The following is a 22,647-nucleotide window of genomic DNA, read 5'->3' as shown; positions in this document are numbered from 1 at the left end:
ATTATCAGATGCAAGAGATTGACCTCAAAGTCCAAACAACGGCCGGAGAAAAGTGTTCTTTACAGCAAGCAGTAAAAACAATCTTTAAAGAATGGAAAAGGATGAGAACACAAAAGAAGAACTCCAAAACCAAGTTGAAGAGTTAAAGAAATACATCAGTCATCTTGTAGGACCTTGGACTCCACTGCTCCTCCTACAAGCTTACAAGCCACATTGGCTCCAAACACAAGATTTCAGCTGCATTGAAATGGAGATAGGACATTGAGGCTTTGGGCGAAGAAACAATCAACAAAACAATCAGACTTTAGCATTCCATAACTGATCAATTAAACATTTTGCACAAGATATTGAGCGGTGAGGATGGAGAAACAGGCATAGAAGAGAATATCCTCATGTGGGAAGATTGCCTTCCTATACTCGGTATAATCAAGCCCACCAATGAGGATAAGTTGCTCCAGGCTACAATATTAGATGTGTCCAATAGACGTATGCCGAGGGAATGGCTAAAGGCCATCAAAATGGTGATCACAGCTTATAATAAATCAAAGGATAAGATATTAGAAAATTATGAAGCTGCAGCTACATCATTGCAAAGGGTGGAAGAATTCATAACATCACTCTCATGTGCATTTTGAAAGACTGAGTAAAGATGATTGATGCTCATGATATTGTACAAGAATTTAAAGATAGGCAAAAGGAGTGTAACAAGGATAGCATCAATCACACGATGTTCATCAAAGGGGAGTTGAAGAATATGCAAGCAGAGCTTCCTCAATTTGAAGAGATGAAAAAGAAATTAAGGAAATTGTGGAAAACTCATGCAATTAAGTTCAAGTACACAAAGACCCAAGACTAAGAAGAAATAAATGCAGTTGTTAGAGCATTCAATCAAGCATTTCCAGAGGATGTGGCACACCTATAATTGTTATTTTATGAGAATTCGTTAGTTTAATGAAGTTTTGCAGATTTGGAGGTTTAAGAAAGTGTCTAAGTGTTGAGCACACTTAGTTGTTTTGCAATCCCGTGCTTTCGAAAATGCAGCAAATTAGAAGCGGGTTTGGTGACAAATCCATTGATTCTCAAGTGCAACACATCCCAGCTCCAGTCAGTATGAAACTCCAGTCATTTGGCGTGCAAATAGAACCACATGGATGGCATTTCCACTTCTAGATGTTGCACAAAAGCTCCCTGCATCAAAACTTCAGTTTGGGTTGCTTTCAAAGGACCACATTTTGATCTTTTTAGTTGCAAATTGATCCACCTACCTCTTGCACGAGGTATGGTGTGAATTAGTTTCAGCTAGGAATTTATTTTGCAGTATTTTAATTCAGTTTTCCTCCCAGTTTAAACAATAATCTTCCAATAATTATGCCAGGAAACTCTATCTATGGGTTGGCAATTTTGATCGTAAAATCTATTTTGAACTCTTTCATTTTACATTGCAAAGGGTTGGAAAACTCTTGATGCATAGACTATAGGCAAATGTATTACAACTTCAGTGGGTCTTACTTCTTAACTTGTGAATTTGAAATGAAAATCAGCTTCAAGCATTTGTGGTCTGCACTTTGGGTGTTCTCGAATCTCAATCATTTAGTATTGATAGTTTCATGTTTGTTTTGCTCAAACTGATAACTTGGTTGAAATCTCGCTTCAAGTGTGCTCAATAGGATTTTGTCTCACATGTGCACATGGGTATGGCTTTGTAATTCTGATGAAATCTAAAAATTATAAGTGTTTAATGAGTTTCCTTTGATGATCGATTATTTGTGTATGAATTGTGGAATTCCTAGTTTATGCATATTCAGTTTATGAGATTCAATCTAATCTTCTATTGAAGCAAAGTGAATGCATTGATTATCATTGTCCAGTTAGAGTAGATGTATTTCATTTTATCCCTCGTAACACCCTATCTCTTTTGCTGTTTATTTCATGATCAATGTTAGAATTGTTGATATTAATTAGGGAAAGGGTGGATTCAAATTGTCTTAGGCAACATTGGAATCCACCCAAATAAGGTCTGGCCCCTCTTCCCTCTAACGTGGCCCTATCCCCCACGCTATAACAAATAAACACTCAGCGTACTATCCAATAGGGCCGACCCTATTAACAAGGCAGATAAAAGGAAATAATTAAAAGTTTTAATTATTGAAAAGCCGACCTAGTTAAGGAGTTCACTCCATATAAATAAAAGATCAAGATTCATTTGTTAATCAATCAATTCAATCTGCTTCTTCATGCGAAACCTACATGCCTAATGCGAACTCCAAGAAATCACAAGAGATCTGCACTTAAAGCAATTTGCATATTGAAGGTGGTGCGAAATACATGATAGCTACAGCAACATACATTTATAGGAGGTGTGAAATCATGACAGCAACAGCAACAGCAACATACATCTGCCATTAGAAGGAGGTGCGAAATCCATCACAAGGAATCAGTGAACTTCTTAAAGGTTTGCAATTTGGGTTAAGACAATATCAGCATCCATCTCCCACATAATAGCAAGTAAATGTTGAAGGCAGCCACCGTGATCTACCATACCTCTAGTGACAGCAAATCTGAACCTACAAAGCACATGAGATAAGTGTTGTATTGTTTGCATAACTATAATCCATAATCAGATCTGAGGATCTTTTCTGGCTGGGTTTTTCCTCCTAGGAGGTTTTCCCAGGGTAATTGTGTCTTGTCTCTATGTCTTTATTTTCTTTGTTGTGTTAAATCTGAAACTATAAATCTCTAAATCTAATGAATCTAATTAGTAAATAAATTTTGATTTTCTAAGTCTTAGTTAATCTGAAAGTGTTAAAATTAACATGGTATCAAAGCTATAGGCTAGATCAATTTTCAGATTCAGAATTCAGTACTCATTTATTTCCAGATTGTTGTCTCATTTTCAGGTTAGGTCAATGGGGCTGAAAGTTGAAGATAGGCTTGATGGGAATCTAAACTTTACTGCTTGGAAAGTTCGAATCAAGTTGGCTCTAGAGAAAGAAGATCTTCTCCAATTCATAGAGGCAAAAGAGCTAACTGAACCTACGGATGCAGCCGAGCTAAAACAATTCAAAAAGGATGTTGTCAAGGCCAGGAAGATTCTCATTGATTCAGTCAAAGACCACCTAGTCACCTCTATTGCCTCATTTACCACTACAAGGGAAATGTTCAGCCATTTACAAGGTACATATGAAATTAACAATCTCAATAGGCCAATTACTTTAAGACAACAACTACTTAATATCAAAATGGCAAAAGAAGATTCTATTATTTCCTACTTTATGAGAATTTCAGAACTAAAGAATCAACTAGGTTTAATTGGCCATAACATGGAAGATAAAGACCTTGTCATGATTACCCTAAATAGTCTACCTCACTCATGGGAGTCATTTATCCAAACCATAAGTGGTAGGACTGAGTTACCCACCCTTGATCGCCTTAAAAATGACTATATCCAAGAAGAGTCTCACCTCATCACAAGAAGACAAACCAAAAGTCTCCATATAGATGATCATCACATGCTTGCAGCACAATGCAAGAAAGGGGGAAATTGGAAAAAACCTTATCCTAAAAGAAATAGAGAATTCAGACCATTTAGTTCCCAGCACCCTTGGAAGAAACCAATAGATACCTCGCGTGTCCGTTGCTTTAGATGTGACAAATTTGGTCACTATGCTAAAGAATGTCAGCATAACCCTAACCAAAGTGAAGCCAACCTAAATGAAGTATCAGAACAAAATGATGATTTTTTATTCATCTCCGCTCTATCTAGCAGTGTTCCTTCAGATAGCAATACTTGGTTGATTGACAGTGGTGCCTCCAGACACATCACAGGCTACTGTGATCACCTTTCAGACTTAGTAGAAAAGGATACCAGCCTTCATATAGTAATTGGTGATGACACTCATTATTCGGTAAGAGGTTCTGGCTCTACCTCTCTAAATTTAGCTTCTGGTATTTCCTTGCACCTCAGTGATATCTTGTTTGTTCTTGGAATTAAAAGAAACCTAATTTCCATTTCTGCTCTAGAAGATAAAGGTTATCAAATTGCATTTTATGATGGAAAAGTTCTTGCATGGCCTAAGAAATCTAGTTTTAAATCTGCTCGCATAATTGGTCATATATATGATAGTCTTTATAAACTCTCTACTAACCCTATTCAAGCACTCATTAATGAGGTTCCTGAATCCTATGAGTTATTGCATAGAAGGCTTGGACACTTGCATTATCAAGCTCTTCCATCCCTTGAAAAGTTAGTCAAAGGTATGCCTAAACTCAGTCAAATCCATGATAACACTTGTAAAGGTTGTGCTATAGGTAAAAATGTTAAAAGTCCATTTCATAAAAGTGAAAATAGAGCTAAAGAAAAACTAGAACTTGTTCACTCTGATTTATGTGGTGCTATGTCTATAGCTTCTCCTAGTGGATTTCTTTATTATGTAATTTTCATAGATGATTTCTCTAGGAAAACTTGGATCTACTTCTTGAAATCTAAAGAATCCAATGAAGTCCTAAGTAAATTCAAAGAGTTCAAAGCATTAACTGAAAACCCCTCTGGTAAAAGAATTAAATGTTTAAGATCTGACAATGGAGGTGAGTACACCTCCGGTAGCTTTTATGATTTTTGTGTTGAGTCAAAAATTAGGAGGGAGTTTAGTGTTTCATACAATCCTCAACAAAATGGTGTTGCCGAAAGAAAGAATAGGACTATTGTGGAGGCTGCAAAGGCTATGATTCACGATCAAGACTTGCAGACCTCCCTATATTGGAACCCTCCGGAAAGAAAGGCATTCTAGTCGGTTACAGTGAATCCTCCAAAGCATTCAGAATATACATTCCAGGTCAAAGGTATGTTGAGGTAAGTAGGGATGTTACATTTGAAGAGGATATTGCTTTTAAGAAATCAAAAGGTTCTTGTGTTATTGATGAAACTAATGACAATCAAGATATAAATGTTGATTCTAACCTTGAGATTCAGAGGGAGCAAGTAGAACCTCCACCTCAAGATGATCTTGATGATCCACCAGAGCCCATGAATCCCACTGATATTCCTAGCGACATTGTCGTTACCAAAAAGAGGCCTCTTTGGGTAAGGAACACCATTCAAGAAGCTGAAAGATTTGCTGCTCCCAGTGGCACCTTCCGTCAAACTAAGAAACCTCAGGTATTCTCCAACTACGTTGATTTGATGTGCAATCTCATTGAAACTGAACCTTGCAATGTTGAAGAAGCTTTGATTCATCATGCCTAGAAACTTGCTATGGATGGAGAATATCAGTCAATCATCAAGAATGATGTGTGGGACATTGTGCCCAGACCCACAGGTAAATCTGTTGTTTCCTCTAAATGGTTATTTAAAATTAAACATAATGCTAATGGTAGTATTGAAAAATATAAGGCTAGATTTGTAGCTCGTGGTTTTTCTCAAAAGGAAGGCACAGACTATGAAGAAACATTTGCTCCTATTGCTAGATATACCTCTATTAGAACTATAATAGCTATTGCTGCTGCTAGGGGTTGGAAACTACATCAGATGGATGTTAAGACTACCTTCCTCAATGGTGTCATTGAGGAAGAAGTCTATATTGAGCAACCTGAGGGTTATGAGATTCAGGATAGATTAACTCATGTGTGCAGGTTAAAGAAAGCTCTATATGGTCTTAAACAAGCTCCTCGTGCTTGGTATGAAAGAATTGATAAATACTTGCTAAGTCCAGGCTTTTGTAAAAATGATGCTGACTCTAACATATACATTAAGGTAGTGTTGACGTGTATTTTGTACACAATCATACACAGAATAAAATACCCAAAGGCATCTTATCCTCTCTTGAATAAAGTCGCTAACTGCTGAAGATATCGCAAGAAGGATCAGTTAGGATGACTCCAATGTTCTTTTTAGTAGGGTCTCTACGTGTGGATAAGCACCAGTGGTCGTTGTGATTGCTGTGTCATCAAGGGGCCTTACGTCGGCGAAGAATTTCCTAAACTAAACAAGCTTTCAAAGAATGTCAAAAGAGTAGGGTTTGCAAGAGGTCTAATCTAGTCTAACCCTAAGAATGACTCAATGCGGACGAGACTTGGTGGGATTCTACCAACTTCAATATTGCCATAAATTAACAACTCAATTGAAATTGATGCGATCTTCTAAGGTAAAAAATGATTTTTCAATACATCAAAGATCAAGGACACTACCACGAAGGTACATATCCAAGATACAACAACGATTGAAGGTTTAAGCAATTCAAGTATCTCCAGTCGACCACGCAAGGCGTTCCTACAATCAGCAAGAAGCTAGTGGTTTGGAAAGCGAATCCTACCAAAGATCAAGTCCAACACTTTGTCCTTCGAATTAAAACACTACTTTGATTGAGAATGATTCAAGAAAAATGAACAACCATGAAGATAACCAAGAGAATTGCAACAAAACACCATAACTTCAATATTTTATTGATCTCAAAGCCATCATGTACAACAATTGTTTGAATTCCTTTCTCAAAGCTCAATCTTGCTACAAAAGTAAATTGCTTCTAAACTGTAATCTCTCTAATTCTCTAATACATCAATAATTTCTAATTCTCTGATTGATTTTAAAATGAAAAGAAATGAGGGTATAAATAGCATCCTCAATTACAATGAATGGTCCAGATTGAAAGAAGATCAATGGCCAAGATTATGACACCTAAACCCTAATTAGGGTTTATTACAAATAGCCTCCTTTTTACTGAACAATATTAAATGCATAGCCAAATATTAAATTTGGCACAAAAACCTAGGAGACATAGACCAATGACAATTAAGGTGCCATGTCATCTATAATAACCTCTCATCTAGAATCTTATTCCCTTTCCAATGCTCCTTTTTAGCATATGCAATGAATCTTGATACGATTCCTTCGATCTCAGCAATTGGAATCTCGGGAAGATTCCTCATTCTTTCTTCTAAGTGTATGACCTGATCAAATGCCTTGAGAAGAGCAGAGTCCCATTCAAGTTCAAGTTCCTTAGTCTTTTCAATCAGGAGCATGGTAGCAAACATCTGGTCCTGTTGCTCATCTGTGATAACATTAGCATCTTTGCAAAAGATGACCTTAATTCTATCCTCCAATTCCTGCAAATCCACATCTGTCTCAACTTCGATCCTCCTGCCAAGAATGGTACGTAGTACCTCAAATACTCTGTCCTGGATCGGGTGGATAACCTCCTCAACATGGCTACATCTAGTACTGATGTCCTCAAAGAGAACTTCCTTCATCTGGAGTAAAGTTGACCACTGAAGTAAACTGTGAGGTCTTCCATCCATTATCTTTTCCTGTGCTAGGACCTTCCTTGATGTTTGTCTGATTACTTGCAAGACAGGAATGATAACATCTTTGGTATGAGCAAAAGCGGCTACCGTTATCATCAAGTTGTGGATGATCTCAAGACCCTGGATAGCCCTATGAATGGTCTTCATCATCCTTGTTGCAAATTCTACGGCAACTGTATGAGATTTGTCAATCCAATTGCTCATAAGCTGGACCAAACTCCTGAATCTCTCTGCTTCACCAATTGATTGAAGGGGAAGTGCCTGTACGGGTGATCTTGTTGGATCCTGACGTCCCAAAGGCTGATTGAGATGGCTGAAATATGTTCTCCATGCACCGACCTCTCTCTCAAGCTTTCTATTCTCCATTTCTTCCCTAAGCTTGTCTTTCAATGCCTCGAATGAATCGATGGCATCATCAATTGTCTGTTCAGCTGTGGATGGACCTAGCTCAAATGTCTCTACATCATATTCTTCTGCAAGGATCTCACCTTCATACTTATCCACTGCCGGTGTAGCTATCTGCAATTTTCTGGATCCAGTCTCATCTCTAATCATCTTGGACATCTTGGTAGCTTTTCTCTTCTCTGTCACTTCCTGGGTATGTCCAACAAGGCTCTCCAAATCAATCACATTGTCTTCATCCTCGATCACAATCACCTTCGTTAATCTTTCCTTCAACCAATCTGGGATGGCAGATCTTGTTTCTTTAACCTGTATTTCCTTAAGCAATTCTTCTTCTCTGGGAGGAGATGTTACTTCATTATCTTCTCTATCTTCATGCAACTCATTGTCTTGGAGAGATCCACCTGGTGCCTGTCCTTCTTTATCGTTCTGTACCATTGATTCCATAGACTCCTCTATCTCAAATGTCCTCTTCTCTTGTCGAGAAGACGTACCCGATGAACGATCTCGGTTGGCCTCTTGCTTCTTCTTGGAAGATTCTCTCTTCTCAGGTCTCTCTTTCCTCTTCGAGCCTCTTGGATGGAGATTACCTTCACTTGCACTTCGAAGGTTGCCTTCACTTGTATTTCTGGGATTAGGATTGCCTTCGCTTACACTGGCTCCACCCTCAGCTAGTCTCTCCTCCAAGGTGAAAGTCATAGCTATGCCCTATTCTCTCAACTTCTGATGCTGTACATCAACCCATCTGCGAGTACAAGACAAGACTGGAGCCATCAAAGCATCTAGATCCACAACCTCAGGCTCATTCCAATCTAACCTCACTGTTTTGCTTTCTCGATCATAGGATGATTGGAGATGTCTGCCACTGTCCTGAGCTTGGTCGGCCACTCTGTAAATCTTGCATTTCCTGATGAAATCCAAAGGCAATCTAGAATGCATCTTTCTTTTCACTTCAAGATCGTCTAAGAGATTCATCATAAAATCTTTTATCTGAAACTCATGCTTAAATTTCCTACCGACTGTCTCCTCTATATATCCATGTGGATCAAAGCTTTCTCTCAAAGCAAAGAATGAAAAAGAATACAAAGCTAACTCCTTCTCTGCGTCATCCATGGCTAGAGCATTAGGACATACCTCAACTGAATTGCCCAATATGATAGGTACAGGAACTCCATTTCCATGTCTGTGTCTGAATGCCTTCGCATAAGCTGCCAACTGTCTTGTTACCTCAAGTAACACTATTCTGTCTGTCGGATATCTCGGCAACATGTATGGAGGTGAAGGACATCCATGAACTCTGATATAAGTAAATTTCGGAAATTGGATAAACCAAGCACCGTACCTCTTTACTAGTTCCTGTGCATCCTGAGATAGTCTATTGTGAATCCCACCTTGCAACGTCCTTGTGATGTTCATCGTGAAGGTATCATTAACTAACTTATAGTTACTTCCTGGCGGATGATGCAAGTGAACATAGGAATCACAAACTCTGACCTCGCCGGGTCCTCTTCCAATCACTACTCTGTGAGGTAGTCCTGCGTACTCAAAGCTCCTGATCAAGGCATATATGACGTATGAACTCATGTGGAAGGACTTGGTAGCTTTTAGTCTCCTTAACTGTACGTCCAAGCAATGGCTAATCATTCTAGCCCAATGAATTGTTCCTTTTCCCTGAACTATCACTTGGATGAAGTAGAACATCCACTTCTCAAAATAGAAGGCTTGAGGGGCTCCTGTGACTCGGTTGAGCATCGTTATCAAATCTCTGTACTCCTCCTGGAAATCGATCCTATGTGGTGTGTTCGGGATCTTGCTCAGGCGAGGACGACTCTTAAGTAACCAATTCTTGTTGATGATGCTTAAGCAAGCATCTGGATCATCTTCGTACATGGACTTGGCTCCTTCTATGCTTTTGTAGACCATATCTCTGTGCTCTGGAAGATGGAAAGCCTCACTTATAGCTTCCTCTGAAAGATAAGCTAAAGTGTTTCCCTCATTGGACACGATCGTTCTGGACTGTGGATCATAATGAGGAGCACACTCGATCATCAACTCATGGCACTGTACTGCTGGAGGGAAGCCGGCCGCCTTAATGATGCCACTTTCAATTATCCTCCTGGCGACAGGTGATGGCTTGCCAATGTAAGGGACCTCCCGAAACCTCTTCGTGCTGAAGTTGCCCAAGTTGGTATCTCCAATGTTGCTCCACTTAGACACGATCTTGGTCTCCAGTTCTTTGGTCTTTTGATCTTCCTTCATAAGAGCTGGACGACTGGTGGATGCTCCCGCCTTCGGGGTCGCCATTGTAACACCTACACAACATTTCATAATAAGAAACTAGATTTTGCAATGTATAACTATAGATTAGAGATTAAATTTAGGAAACTTCATGATAAGTCTTTGAGTTATCATTTCCTAAATACGATTGAGCTACTGAAATTCAAAATTTCAAAATTCAAAATTTAAGGCTATGACGATCAACATTCAAAACAAGAGAAGATTTTGCCATACCTTACTTGAGAGCTAACTCTAAAATGCAAGATTAAGAAATTCGCCTAGGCAAAAATCAATGTTTGATGGCTTCAATGTGATCTCTCTCAAGCGAACGTCCTCCTTAGCAACTTCGCCACCTTTGGGGGGTCTTCAATGTCTTGATGGTAAGTTCGCTCAACTCCAACCAAACTCGCACTCCTTTTGATGATGTTCGCACCTTGTATCCTTGATGAAATTCGCACTCTTAAACACAATTCGCACACCTCTTTAATAATAATTTCGCACTTCCTTGTCTTCTCCAAATCGCATGCAAATGAAGGTTGAATGATGATTTGAAAATGAAATAATTTACCTCCCCTTTATAGGCGCTTGCCCTTTCAATTACCTCTAGGCCGACTTGGTAAAATAAGGTAATTAAAAACAAATTTTAAATAAAATTAAGGGCCGACTTTGTAAAATAAAGCAAATAAAACAAATTTCAAATAAAAATCAAGGGCCGACTTTGTAAAAAATATAAGATTTAAAATTCAAGCGCCCCAATTTTTTATTTAAAATAATAATTAATTAATTAAATGCCTTCGTTTTTAATTAATTCGATTTTTTAAAGGCAAAAAATAATTAATTAAATGTCCATGCGCAAATTTTAAATGCTAACTTTAATTGAATATTCAAATTTTATCGATCTTAGCATTTAATATAATTTGAAAAATGTCATTAGCGCCAAAATTTGGGAGATGAAAAAAAACAAACCATATCGCTCTGGTCCCTGGGAGAGAGACAGGAGCGAATTAGCATTTTAGTCTTGATTCTTTTGCCTTTTACGTTCAAAACCACCTTCTCCACGTGGAAACTGGCATCTTCGTTGGGTATCTCGAGCTTGATCGATTCAACTTTGTGGATAAATGCCTCTTAAGGTCAATATCGCCCTGGTCCCTTGGTGAGGGACAGAGCGAACCTTGCTTTTCTCCTTGATCCTTATTTCTTTGATCACCAATCTTCATCACGAGGCAAGTAACAACGTTATCCCTTCATAGCACGCATAATTTACTTGTCTTTTACAAGGAACATTTGATGTTTGAATGATTTTCGCCCTGGTCCCTGCCTGAAGGACAGGAGCGATCCTTGTGTTCTAGCCAAAATTCGTCATCTCTTAACCTTAACTTCTCGTTCATGACCTTTCAAATGACATATTCGATCTTGTGTACCCTTGCTTGACGTGATCTTTTGGGACAAATGATAGATTTAGTGAATATCGCCCTCGTCCTTGACTAAAGGACAGGAGCGATATTGTCTCCTTACTCAAGTTGATCACTTTTTGACATTTAACTTCCTCGCAATTCATCTTCTCAAGAACACCTTGACCTTGTACAACCTTGAACGACCCTGGCTTGACGTAGTTTTTGAAAGAGATGGCCAATGTAATGAATATCGCCCTGGTCCTTGCCTAAAGGACAGGAGCGATCCTTGGTGTCTTGGGCTCATCCTTGTTTCTATCAACTCGCAATTGCCTTCACAGTGTAAAACAATGTCCTTTGGTCCTTCTTGAACATTTGAAACGTGATTAACATTCAAAACTTAAGCCTTTATAGAGATTTCGCTCTGGTCCCTAGGAGAGGGACAGGAGCGAACTTGGGCATTTCCATCACCTTTGCAGTCTTTGATACTTTACTTTCTCTTCGAGGCGTTTCAAACGTCATTGCCATCTCACACCTTGACTTGGAATGATTTTAAATTTGGAAGGAAGACAACATAACCAATATTTCGCCCTGGTCCCTTACTGAGGGACAGGAGCGAACTTCATTTTCTAGGCTCAATCACACTTTGCCACTGCTTAAAATTATCTTCAACGGACTCGTCATGCATCCTCTCATTCATCCTTGGCATAGAATTTGTTTCAACTTGGTGAGAATTTGATCTAAGGAAGAAATCGCTCTGGTCCCTGACTGAGGGACAGGAGCGCCTAGGCAAATATGGGTCTCGCTTCGGTGTCTTGCAATCTTCAATTTGTCTTCAATGGGTCCGTTACACCTTCTTTACCTGCCTCAAACTTAAAACTTACTTGATCTTCGCCCACATTTTGCCCTATAAGGAAATTCGCTCTAGTCCCTGGGAGAGGGACGGGAGCTATCATCAAATTTCACCCTGGTCCCTGGCTGAGGGACAGGAGCGATTTTGCATTTAGGTCTAATTTTCCTCATGATGACATTACCAAGTTATATTCAATTGACAGGATGTACTTCCTTGGTTCTCCTCAAATTGCAAAATTGTTGAAATCTTGCAGGGACAAGGCAATGTTGGATTTTAAGCTCCGGTCCTTCAGTGAGGGACAGGAGCAATTTTTGCTCCTGGCACATTTCCATGTTTGCGAAATTCTTCAAATTATATTCAACGGAAAGAACATGCCTCCCTTTATCTCTTCCAATCCGAAAATCATTTTGATCCTGCAAGGACAGTAAAATTTTGAGAAACAAGCTCCGGTCCTTCAGTGAGGGATAGGAGCGATTTGTCTTCAAACTCCAAAAATTCGCCATTTTAAGCTTCAAAAATCTTCCCAAATCTTTCAATTCGCGTTCAAATATATCCCTTGGCGACCCTGCACAAGACAGATGAAACAAATTAACAATCAAGATGCACAAAACATCATTTTCGCCCTAGTCCTTGGCTGAGGGACAGGAGCGATTTTGCTTCCACAGGCCAAAATATCATGATTTTAAGGGTTTAATCACTTGACAAGGCAACAATAAGACCTTTCCAATACCCAAAATCAATTATCAAAACTTTCAAAATTTGGTCAAAAATCACCCGGGCAAAGATTCATAATCCCATCATCAACACTTAGGCAAAAATTGGACTAACGTTCAAAATTCCAACTGAAATTAGACCAACTTTCTAGACCTCTGACGAATTCACTTTATTTCCAAAATTGCATCCTACGGGAGGAAGCTCAATAGCTCTCAAGATTGACTGGACTCTGGCCTGAAAACACTAAAACGGGAACCCTAAGGCTTGACCCTAGTCCAGATAACTAACATACTAAACCAAAACCCTAAAGCAGAGAGAAGGACGAACAAAAACGAGCAAAAAGAGGGGGTCCCCATTTTCATGGGGCGATGTGTGAAATGGTCACAACAGGGAGCCAATGATGAAATGCTAATTCTAGTTCTTTATGTGGATGACTTATTCCTTACTGGTAAAGATGAACTTATTATTAGATGCAAGAAAGAATTAGATTCAGAATTTGAAATGAAAGACTTAGGTCTAATGCATTATTTTCTAGGTCTAGAAGTATGGCAAAGATCTAACGAAATTTTTCTAAGTCAAGGAAAGTATACTATTGACATTTTGAAAAGATTTAGAATGATGGATTGTAACCCCATGTCTACTCCTATGGAATCTAACTTAAAGAAGTTAAGTGTTTCTGCAACTAACTCTGAATTTGCAGGTCCATCCAAGTACCGACAATTGATTGGATCACTGATGTATCTAGTTAACACTAGACCAAACATATGTTTTGCTGTAAATGCTCTCAGCCAGTTCATGAACATGCCCAAACATGTTCATCTTGTTGCAGTCAAGCATATCCTAAGATACTTGCGAGGCACAGTTGGTTTTGGGCTGAAGTATCCACTTAACACTCCAATAACCTTGGAAGGTTATTCAGATGCAGACTGGGCTGGAAGCGTCAAAGACAGGAAAAGCACCTCCGGTATCTATTTTAGCTTGGGATCCGCAGTAATCTCTTGGACTTGCAGGAAACAATCTTCAGTGGCATTGAGTACTGCTGAAGCTGAGTATATTGCAGCAAGTGTAGCTTCTAGAGAAGCAGTGTGGCTTCGCAAGCTTCTTGCAAGGCTGTTTGGTCAGGCTTGGGATCCTATAGTTATTCACTGTGATAACCAGAGTTGTATTAAGATGTCCATCAACCCAGTGTTTCATGACAGGTCAAAACATGTGGAAACTCACTATCACTTCATTCGAAACATGGTGCAAAGAGGTGCTATTTAGTTGAAGTATGTCAGCACTGATGAGCAAGTTGCAGATATTCTTACCAAGCCTCTATCCAACGCGTACTTCAGGGACAAACTTGGTATTATGGAAAATGAAACCCTAATTGAAAGGGAATCTCAATCTCAATAATACATTGTGTTGTATCAAACCACCCTTTGCAGGCAATGTAAGGTGGTATTGTAAACTTCTCAGGGAGAAGTGTAATTAGTAACCATCCTCTGCGGGCAATGTAAGATGGTATTGTAAATGTTAAACCACCCTCTACGAGCAATGTAAGGTGGTATTGTAAACTTCTCAGGGAGAAGTGTAATTAGTAACCATCCTCTGCGGGCAATGTAAGATGGTATTGTAAAATGTTAAACCATCCTCTGCGGGCAATGTAAGATGGTCGAAAAGATCCTCTCCACCCTCTGCGGGCAATGTAAGGTGGATCCAGTCTAGGCTTGTGTGCAAGATGGAAGATTATAGTTATGTTCTCCTCCCTAATTAAGAGGGAGTGTTGATATTAATTAGGGAAAGGGCAGATTCAAATTGCCTTAGGCAACATTGGAATCCGCCCAAATAAGGTTTGGCCCCTCTTCCCTCTAACGTGGCCCTATCCCCCATGCTATAACAAATAAACACTCAGCGCACTATCCAATAGGGCCGACCCTATTAACAAGGTAGATAAAAGGAAATAATTAAAAGTTTAATTATTGAAAAGCCAACCTAGTTAAGGAGTTCGCTCCATATAAATAAAAGATCAAGATTCATTTGTTAATCAATCAATTCAATCTGCTTCTTCATGCGAAACCTACATGCCTAATGCGAACTCCAAGAAATCACAAGAGATCTGCACTTAAAGCAATCTGCATATTGAAGGTGGTGCGAAATACATGATAGCTACAGCAACATACATATATAGGAGGTGCGAAATCATGACAGCAACAGCAACATACATCTGCCATTAGAAGGAGGTGCGAAATCCATCACAAGGAATCAGTGAACTTCTTAAAGGTCTGCAATTTGGGTTTAAGACAATATCAGCATCCATCTCCTACATAATAGCAAGTAAATGTTGAAGGCAGCCACCGTGATCTACCATACCTCCAGTGACAGCAAATCTGAACCTACAAAGCACATGAGATAAGTGTTGTATTGTTTGCATAACTATAATCCATAATCAGATCTGAGGATCTTTTCTGGCTGGGTTTTTCCTCCTAGGAGGTTTTCCCAGGGTAATTGTGTCTTGTCTCTATTTCTTTATTTTCTTTCCTGTGTTAAATCTGAAACTATAAATATCTAAATCTAATGAATCTAATTAGTAAATAAATTCTGATTTTCTGAGTCTTAATTAATCTGAAAGTGTTAAAATTAACAAGAATAGGCTGTCAAATTAGATAGCATTTCATTTTTTTGTTATTATTGACGTTGTAACATTGAAAATCCAAAAAATCACTATCCGAGAGAGACTTAATACTAAATTTTGAATAAACTTTGAGGATTACCAGTAAAAGCTCCTCGAACAATCAACAAACTACCACATAACCCAATTGGACAATCCTGCATGGCGAAGACCTAGCTCACAAGGAACCTTGAAGTGATTCTAATAACTTTTCGAGAGAGGTAATTTTTCTTTGGATTACCTGCCATTGGTTGTGCAAAACCCATGGTCAACAGGATGGATTGGAGGTCCAGCCATGCTTGTGAGCTGAGAGGCGAATGAGTGCTCCTGAGCTTGATCAAGGAGGACAGCTGGCCTCCAAGGTGGATTGAGAGATGAAATGGACCTAAAATCCTTCCATGCTCTTGCAATACAAGGACGATCATCCTTGAGGTAGCGGTTTGCAAACATTTCTAATGAATTCCTAATATGGTTGACTATAAGGAATATTTTTTGATGCATTGATCCTAATATTAATGACAATATGATTTACCGATCTCAACAAAACTGTCCGAAGGAGAGTTATTGCTGAAAATCAAGATAAATTTTATCTTTTGAATTATTCTTAGAATTTTAAGTTGAATATCATAATGAAATGTCTTCAGTTTTGATAAAATTATATCTATAAATATACTGCAATTCTCATCTTAAGTTGGAATTGTACTAAGCTTAATGGTGATTCAATAGCCTTTACTCAAGCTTCTCTGTACTTTAACAATGATGATGTCATTTTTTGTCAAGAAATTGCTTTATATGCAGGTAATCTTAGAGTCATTCTTAGAAATTACCATTCAAGTTACTAAAAAGGATTTTGTTGAGCCAAATGTAACGATTTTCAAAGGATATCAAGCTGTTGCAATTTAACCTACACTTTTCTGTTAGCACTTCGGTTTATGTTTTGGTTTGGTAAGGTTATGCTCGTGTTTTGTCCACATTCTAAAGTGATAACTAATATGCCATGTTTAGTTTCAAACAGCTTTGAGCCTTTATATATATATATATACCAAGAGCCCTGAGAGTGCAAGTACCAAGATGAAGGCTAAGATGCCAATCAAATTAGGTAATGCAAGTACACGAATAAGGAGACAAATATAATATATGTAAATCTAGTCACATATGGATATGGGGACACGGTCCACATTCTTAAAGTGAAGTTTCCTAGTAACTATGATTTTAATATATAATAGAATACCTATATGTAAAAACAGAACATAATGTAAAAGCTATTTAAATTATTAAATACCATGTATATATTAAAATACTATATTTATATATTGATTTTTTATAATAATATTAATTTTAAAAGCCGACTAGGTGTAATGAAGGTTTGACATGTAAATGTCCATCAAATTTATGTGGCCTTTTGTTATCCACACAGTCTATTACACCCCTTGCTGCCATTCTAGTTATGCCTTACAACATAATTAATTTCAGCCAAGAACAAGTTGTAAAAGTATCTACAACCATTGCAGATTGTTCTGAGGTCATCGGCACACCCTGGAATCAAACACAGCTAAAGCAGGTTCTTTATAAATCATACAGAAACAAGGCCAAGTTTTGTCCAAGATAAAACCATCAAATTTTGCAGAGTGATGCTTTTGTTTGTTTCATGGCAGTTTTGCACCTGCCATGGCAAATTTGAATGTGTCGTGACATTCAAGCTTATGTCATACAGTTTTGTTTGTACATGTTGTACGAAATGAACAGGCAAAGTATCAGCAACAAACATTGTCTTCTTTCTTTTTATCACTTCTCAGTTATTTGATTCGAACCTAACTTGATGTAAGGGTCAAAATACACCCTCAGAAAGAATTAATTGAAGTTCTCTCCATTTTTTGTGTTAGTTCTTGTTTGAGTGCAAAAGAATTTAGTGCACTAGAAGAGTGTGCATATGAGCAAGTCGCAAAACAATTGCAAATATGATATTTTTGTGTGGTCATAATTGTCCTTGAATAGCTCAAGAAAGCAATGAACTTGTAATTTGCAGCAAGAGATAGTGGCAAGAAAAGGTAGGGTCTTTCTCTTCTGAGGACTTTTCCATAGTGGATTTCTATGGGGAAATCTTTTCTGTTGAGCTTTATTTTATAATGTTTTCAATCTTGTGTTGTTTTAGTTCATGCAAACACTATCTAAACTTATTCCAACAATTAAACAACTCATTTATTAGCACATACTAACTTTTCTCAAGCAAACACAGAAAGAACAAGAAAATCAAAAAAGTAATGTGGTAAGCTAAAGATATGTGTCTATGTGTCGGTGTTCCCTTTATGGAATATCCATTCTAAACATGAATCAGAGTGACGTCCGAGTTGCTATGTTACTTGGATTTTGTGCTTTTCCTTGTAACATGACCAGTTTACAAGCTGATGCTTATTACTTAAACTAGCGCAAACGGAGAAGGTGATTCAGTTCTATTAGAGATATCCACCCAGAAGTGGAAAAGAGAAGTGAGAAGCATGGGTGGTGCAAAAGAAGAATACCACAAAATTATGAAGCGAGATTCATCAAGCTGATAGAAACATAAAGCGAGCATTTCTCAATACATTAAGAATCTTGACCAGTTGAAGAAGATTCTAGAGGTTCCCATAAGAAAGCAAGGAATTTCCATGGTCCTAAATCCAATGACAAGCCAAGAAATGAAAGGCCCCGAGCCTATAAGAAAGAGAAAGCCTAAACCAACCAAACACCTGCCAACTCTACCTCCATTCAATGAGAAGCCAGGATTAAAATACCACTTACAAAGATGATATAAATGCTGTAAAAATTGACAACCAGTTGACTTAGCTTGAGGCATACAGTTTACCACAGACAGTGAACAACAGCAGTGTTTTTTGAAAGATTCATACTGGCTATCCTTGCACCCAACTGGTTTGAAAGTTACATTCATTCTTTGACTTTAAAAAATTACTACCAATTTGTAAATTGCTGTGTAAATGTTCAACAGACAATAAATCTCTCTGAAAGCCTGTCATTCCAAAAGGATTAAAAGCAGTTCTATATTTCTTAATGCGGTGCTTTACACACCAGGATATCTCTCCATTTCAATGTTTTTGTCTTTCATCAAGATGCATATTTTCTTATGTTCCAGTTCAATATATCCTATAGCTATATGATGATTTGTTGAGATTCAACTTCGCAGTTTCAAGTAAATCTTGTGGACCATTCACGGTCATGAAGTTGAATTCTTGTGAACAACTAATCAAAAATTATCGATCAATGAAGATTGACTCAAACCTACATAGTTGAATACCAATACATCATCAGATAATGTAATACATTCTGAAAAAGCCACATATACTCTGTAGTTGTTTCACTATGCAGAGAAAGTTAGATTTTAAATATGGTTTGTGGTTCTTTTACTACACAGAAAGTTCAGAATTACAGAGTCATAATAATGCTCTAGTTTTCTTAATGTACAAAAGATTTATTCATAAATAACTGACTACACATAAAACATTTTAATGGATAAAGAAAAATAAAAGAGAAGATGAAGCAATAATTGCTCCTCTTGGAAAATGGATATTTATCTTGTCTTTTGCTTATATGAATCTAAATAATTTAATCGGCTTCTCTCACAAGTGCTAACTTGGTAGCATGTTTTCCTTTTCAGACACTAATAACACATCACTTACAGAACCAAAAAATAGAAAATTGTTGTGATTATCAGATAAATATTGAATTATAAACAGAATAAGGAAGTACAAATAATAAAAATGAAAAATAAGGACTTTAAAAACAACATTTTTACTAACGCAATCCAATAATATACACATTCCTATTTGCTTAGATCTCTAAATAAATGTAATCCCTGGCAAGGACTACCCTAAACTAGAAACCAGATGATAAACAGAATGTCAGGACCGTAATTCATTACAAATCAACTTTAAATTTTCAATAAATTACTAATAGGAATTTAATACAATTACCGAAAAGATTGCAACTAAGTTGCATTCTAAGCAAAACCTTCAACTCAGCAATCAAAATGAAAACAATGACAAAAACGAACAACGTATGATGAAATTACATTTAAGGATGTTCTGAGAGTTGGTATTTCCAATTCCTAATCCGGAAATATTCTATGCTCACGCACACAACATCAATGATCAAATTGAAGCCTGCTTTTCATTCCCTAAAAAGAAAAATCTTTTAAATGTTTTGTCGATCCAAATATATCTTTAATTTCTGCAAATCAAAGAATCGACAATTAAGCCCTTCAAACATTCTTGGAAATTCTCAAACAATCAATTGAATGGTTTTTGGCAATGCAACCAGGAAGTGATCAAAGCATAGTCAGTATAAATTAATAGCACAAAAATGAGAATATTATGCATGCAAAAATAAGTATAGGCAACAGGACAAAGTATACTTAGTGATGCTTAGAGAATTTGAGGTAGCCAAATGCTGCTGCCACACCCAAAGAACCAGATGCTAACAGAGCAGGCCACAGAAGACTTCTTTTTTGTTTTGCCTCGGGTGAATGCTGAAGAGATTTAAGCTCTGATGTCAACTGTTGAATTGTGTTATCCTTGGATTCAAGAGCTATTTTAACAGCTTCAAAGTTAACTTCGAATTCCCTTATTCTTGCTTTGAGTTTGTCTTGTTCTTCCACGGCCAGAGCAAGCCTCTTCACTTCATTTTCTAGATTTAAGTTAACATCCTCCAGATCCTTTTTCTCAGAGCTGACAATCTTTAACTGATTCTCCAAATTATTAATCTGCTGTCGATCACCACCAACAACTTCCAATTCCCTAGATGCTTCTTCGAGTTTCTTTCCGAGAGAAACTTTCTCTTGCTCAATGCAAGACTTCATCGTATGCAACAAGTCAATCTCCTTTCTCTGTTTCTCCTTCTCTTGTTGCAATCTAGAATGTTCCTCCTCCAAGGCATTCAATTGCCTCTGTGACTCTGCACCAATGTTCTCCATATTTTTCTGCAGAATTGCATTCTCTGATTTCAGATGAGAATTCTCAGCTAAAATATCACCAGCAACCTTACTATGCCCATCCTCCAACACCAATGCCTTTGTGGTAACATCACTCAATTGACCTGGGAGACTAACATTTTCTTCTTTCATTCCACTCAATTGACCTTGGAGACTAGCATTTTCTTCTTCAATATCAGACACCTTTTTGAGAGACTCAACCAACCGATCCTGAAGACTACCATTTTCATTCTTCAGCCTTTCCAATTCTCCCTTCATGTCCATCAACTCTGTAACCAGAGCCTCTTTCTCATTGATTAGATTCCCCAATGTATCATTCTCGAACGTGTTCAACGCAGAAATCTCCTCTCTCAGTTCTTCATTCTCCTTCCTCAATACCTCAACTTCTTTAAGCTTTGACAAAAATTCCTCCTTTTCTGATAGAAGCCCACACACTTGGCTTTCAATGGCTTCATTTTGATATTGCAATTGGGTTTTCTCATTCTGAAGCTGTGTCTCAAAATTATCCTTTTCTGAAAGAAGCCTACCTAACCTGTCAATCTCTTCAGTCAACTGTCTTCTAATTTCCTCATTCTGTAACAGTAGTTTGCCTTTCTCATCTTTTGAAGATTCGAACTCACCATTCAGAACAGCCAATCGAATTTCCAACTCCTCTTTCTGCGACAAAACAGATTGCTTCTCCTCCTTCAAGGTAACAATCTCATCAAGCAAAACAGAGACCCTGTTTTCCAAAGTTTTATTCTGGTAATCAAAAGCACCCGCTGTTTTCTCTGCCTCTGCAAATTTACTGGCCAGGCTAGATAACTCACCGCTGTGATTATTGGCACTGGGGGATGCCCCATTCTGATCTGACCCCTCGTTCTCCATACTTCTTTAAAAATTTAGTCAACCCAAGTCTACAAAAATTGAAAAACCAATCATATGAAAACCCAATATTTCTCCAAATTTATATTTGAAATTACTCAATACAAACTGATAAACAATAATCCTATAACCACTCAAAATTCCTCCAATACTCGTTGAAAATAAACAATACTTAAACAAATAGCACTCTTTGATTAATTTTTTTTAAATGCAATATCTGCTGAAAAATTACAGCAATAACATTTTTTTAACTAATATGCTGGAAATCACAGACACGGCAATAATAAGAAGTACCAACATGAATGCAAGAGCTGCTCAAATAGAAAACAATGGCATACTATTGTTTTGAATAAATATCATACCTGTATCGCCCTCTTCGACCTTTTTGACAAAAGATCAGAGCGTTTTTTTGATGAAATTGAGATTTCTATGGGCTTTAGGGCAAAAAATATTTATGAATCTAAATTGGTTAGATCGCAATTCAAAAACTAACTCGTCGATCTTATTGATGATCATCACATTTTACTGTTGTTATATATGAAATAGAGGTTTTCATATGGAATAGGGTTCTAGGGTTTTATTTAATGTAAATAGATTTTATGAAAATATAAGTTGGTATCCTCTTTGTTTTTTTTAAGATAACCATTTTAAGATTGGCTGGATTTTAGTCTTTACAGATAACAATTTCAAGGTGGAGCATTACAAGTGGAGAGAATCATTCGGGGTGGGGTATCAGATTTTGAGTTTAGAGATAACTATTTTAAGGTGAGGTGCTACACTTCAAAAATGATGATGTCATGTGTAGTGCACATTCTATGGTTATGGATGTTTCAAAACAAAAAACAATTATTTGTGTTATATGATTTTATTGGAAAAAAAAGAGTCAAACTCTAGAATTTTATAAGAAATATTAGTAAATTGTAGTTTAATTTTAAAGCTTATTATTGTTTTTTATGAAGTTAAATTGGGAAAGGGTTTCAGTCTCTTACATAAAATAGAGTTTTAGAAAATAATGGATTTATAGACAAAAAAACAATTACATGATCTATTGGCTAGTTAATAGTCCAGCAACAAGTTCAACACAGAGAAAGAACAACAACGAGACAGCAATAAAAAAATTGGAACCAAAACTAAACACTAGAGATCCAAGAGTCCTTACTCATAGCTGTGAGATTAAATTTATAATGATATGTATGTGCAGAGAGTTATAGATTTAATT

The 22,647-nt window shown here is 37.4% G+C and overlaps 1 protein-coding gene across 3 annotated transcripts in view; it reads right to left on the bottom strand.

Annotated features, from left to right (window-relative positions):
- LOC131073514 (uncharacterized) overlaps positions 1–22,076 on the bottom strand; it is a 38,305-nt gene extending 16,229 nt beyond the window's left edge. For 2 of the 3 annotated variants that reach the window (XM_058009955.2, XM_058009956.2), the window contains exons 1-2: positions 21,791–22,076; positions 19,989–21,460 (exon numbers count right to left, since the gene is read on the bottom strand). In XM_058009955.2, coding sequence (XP_057865938.1) covers positions 19,989–21,431 — 1,443 coding nt within the window. In that variant the 5' untranslated portion in view covers positions 21,432–21,460; positions 21,791–22,076. Of the gene's footprint in view, positions 1–19,488; positions 19,805–19,988; positions 21,461–21,790 lie in introns of those variants that run through there. The other variant, XM_058009954.2, reaches the window with a different exon arrangement.
- Between the last annotated feature and the right edge of the window lie 571 nt (positions 22,077–22,647).

This window comes from Cryptomeria japonica, chromosome 1 (genome assembly GCF_030272615.1).
Source record: "Cryptomeria japonica chromosome 1, Sugi_1.0, whole genome shotgun sequence".
NCBI lineage: Eukaryota > Viridiplantae > Streptophyta > Pinopsida > Cupressales > Cupressaceae > Cryptomeria > Cryptomeria japonica.
This window is presented reverse-complemented; position numbering and strand designations above follow the sequence as displayed.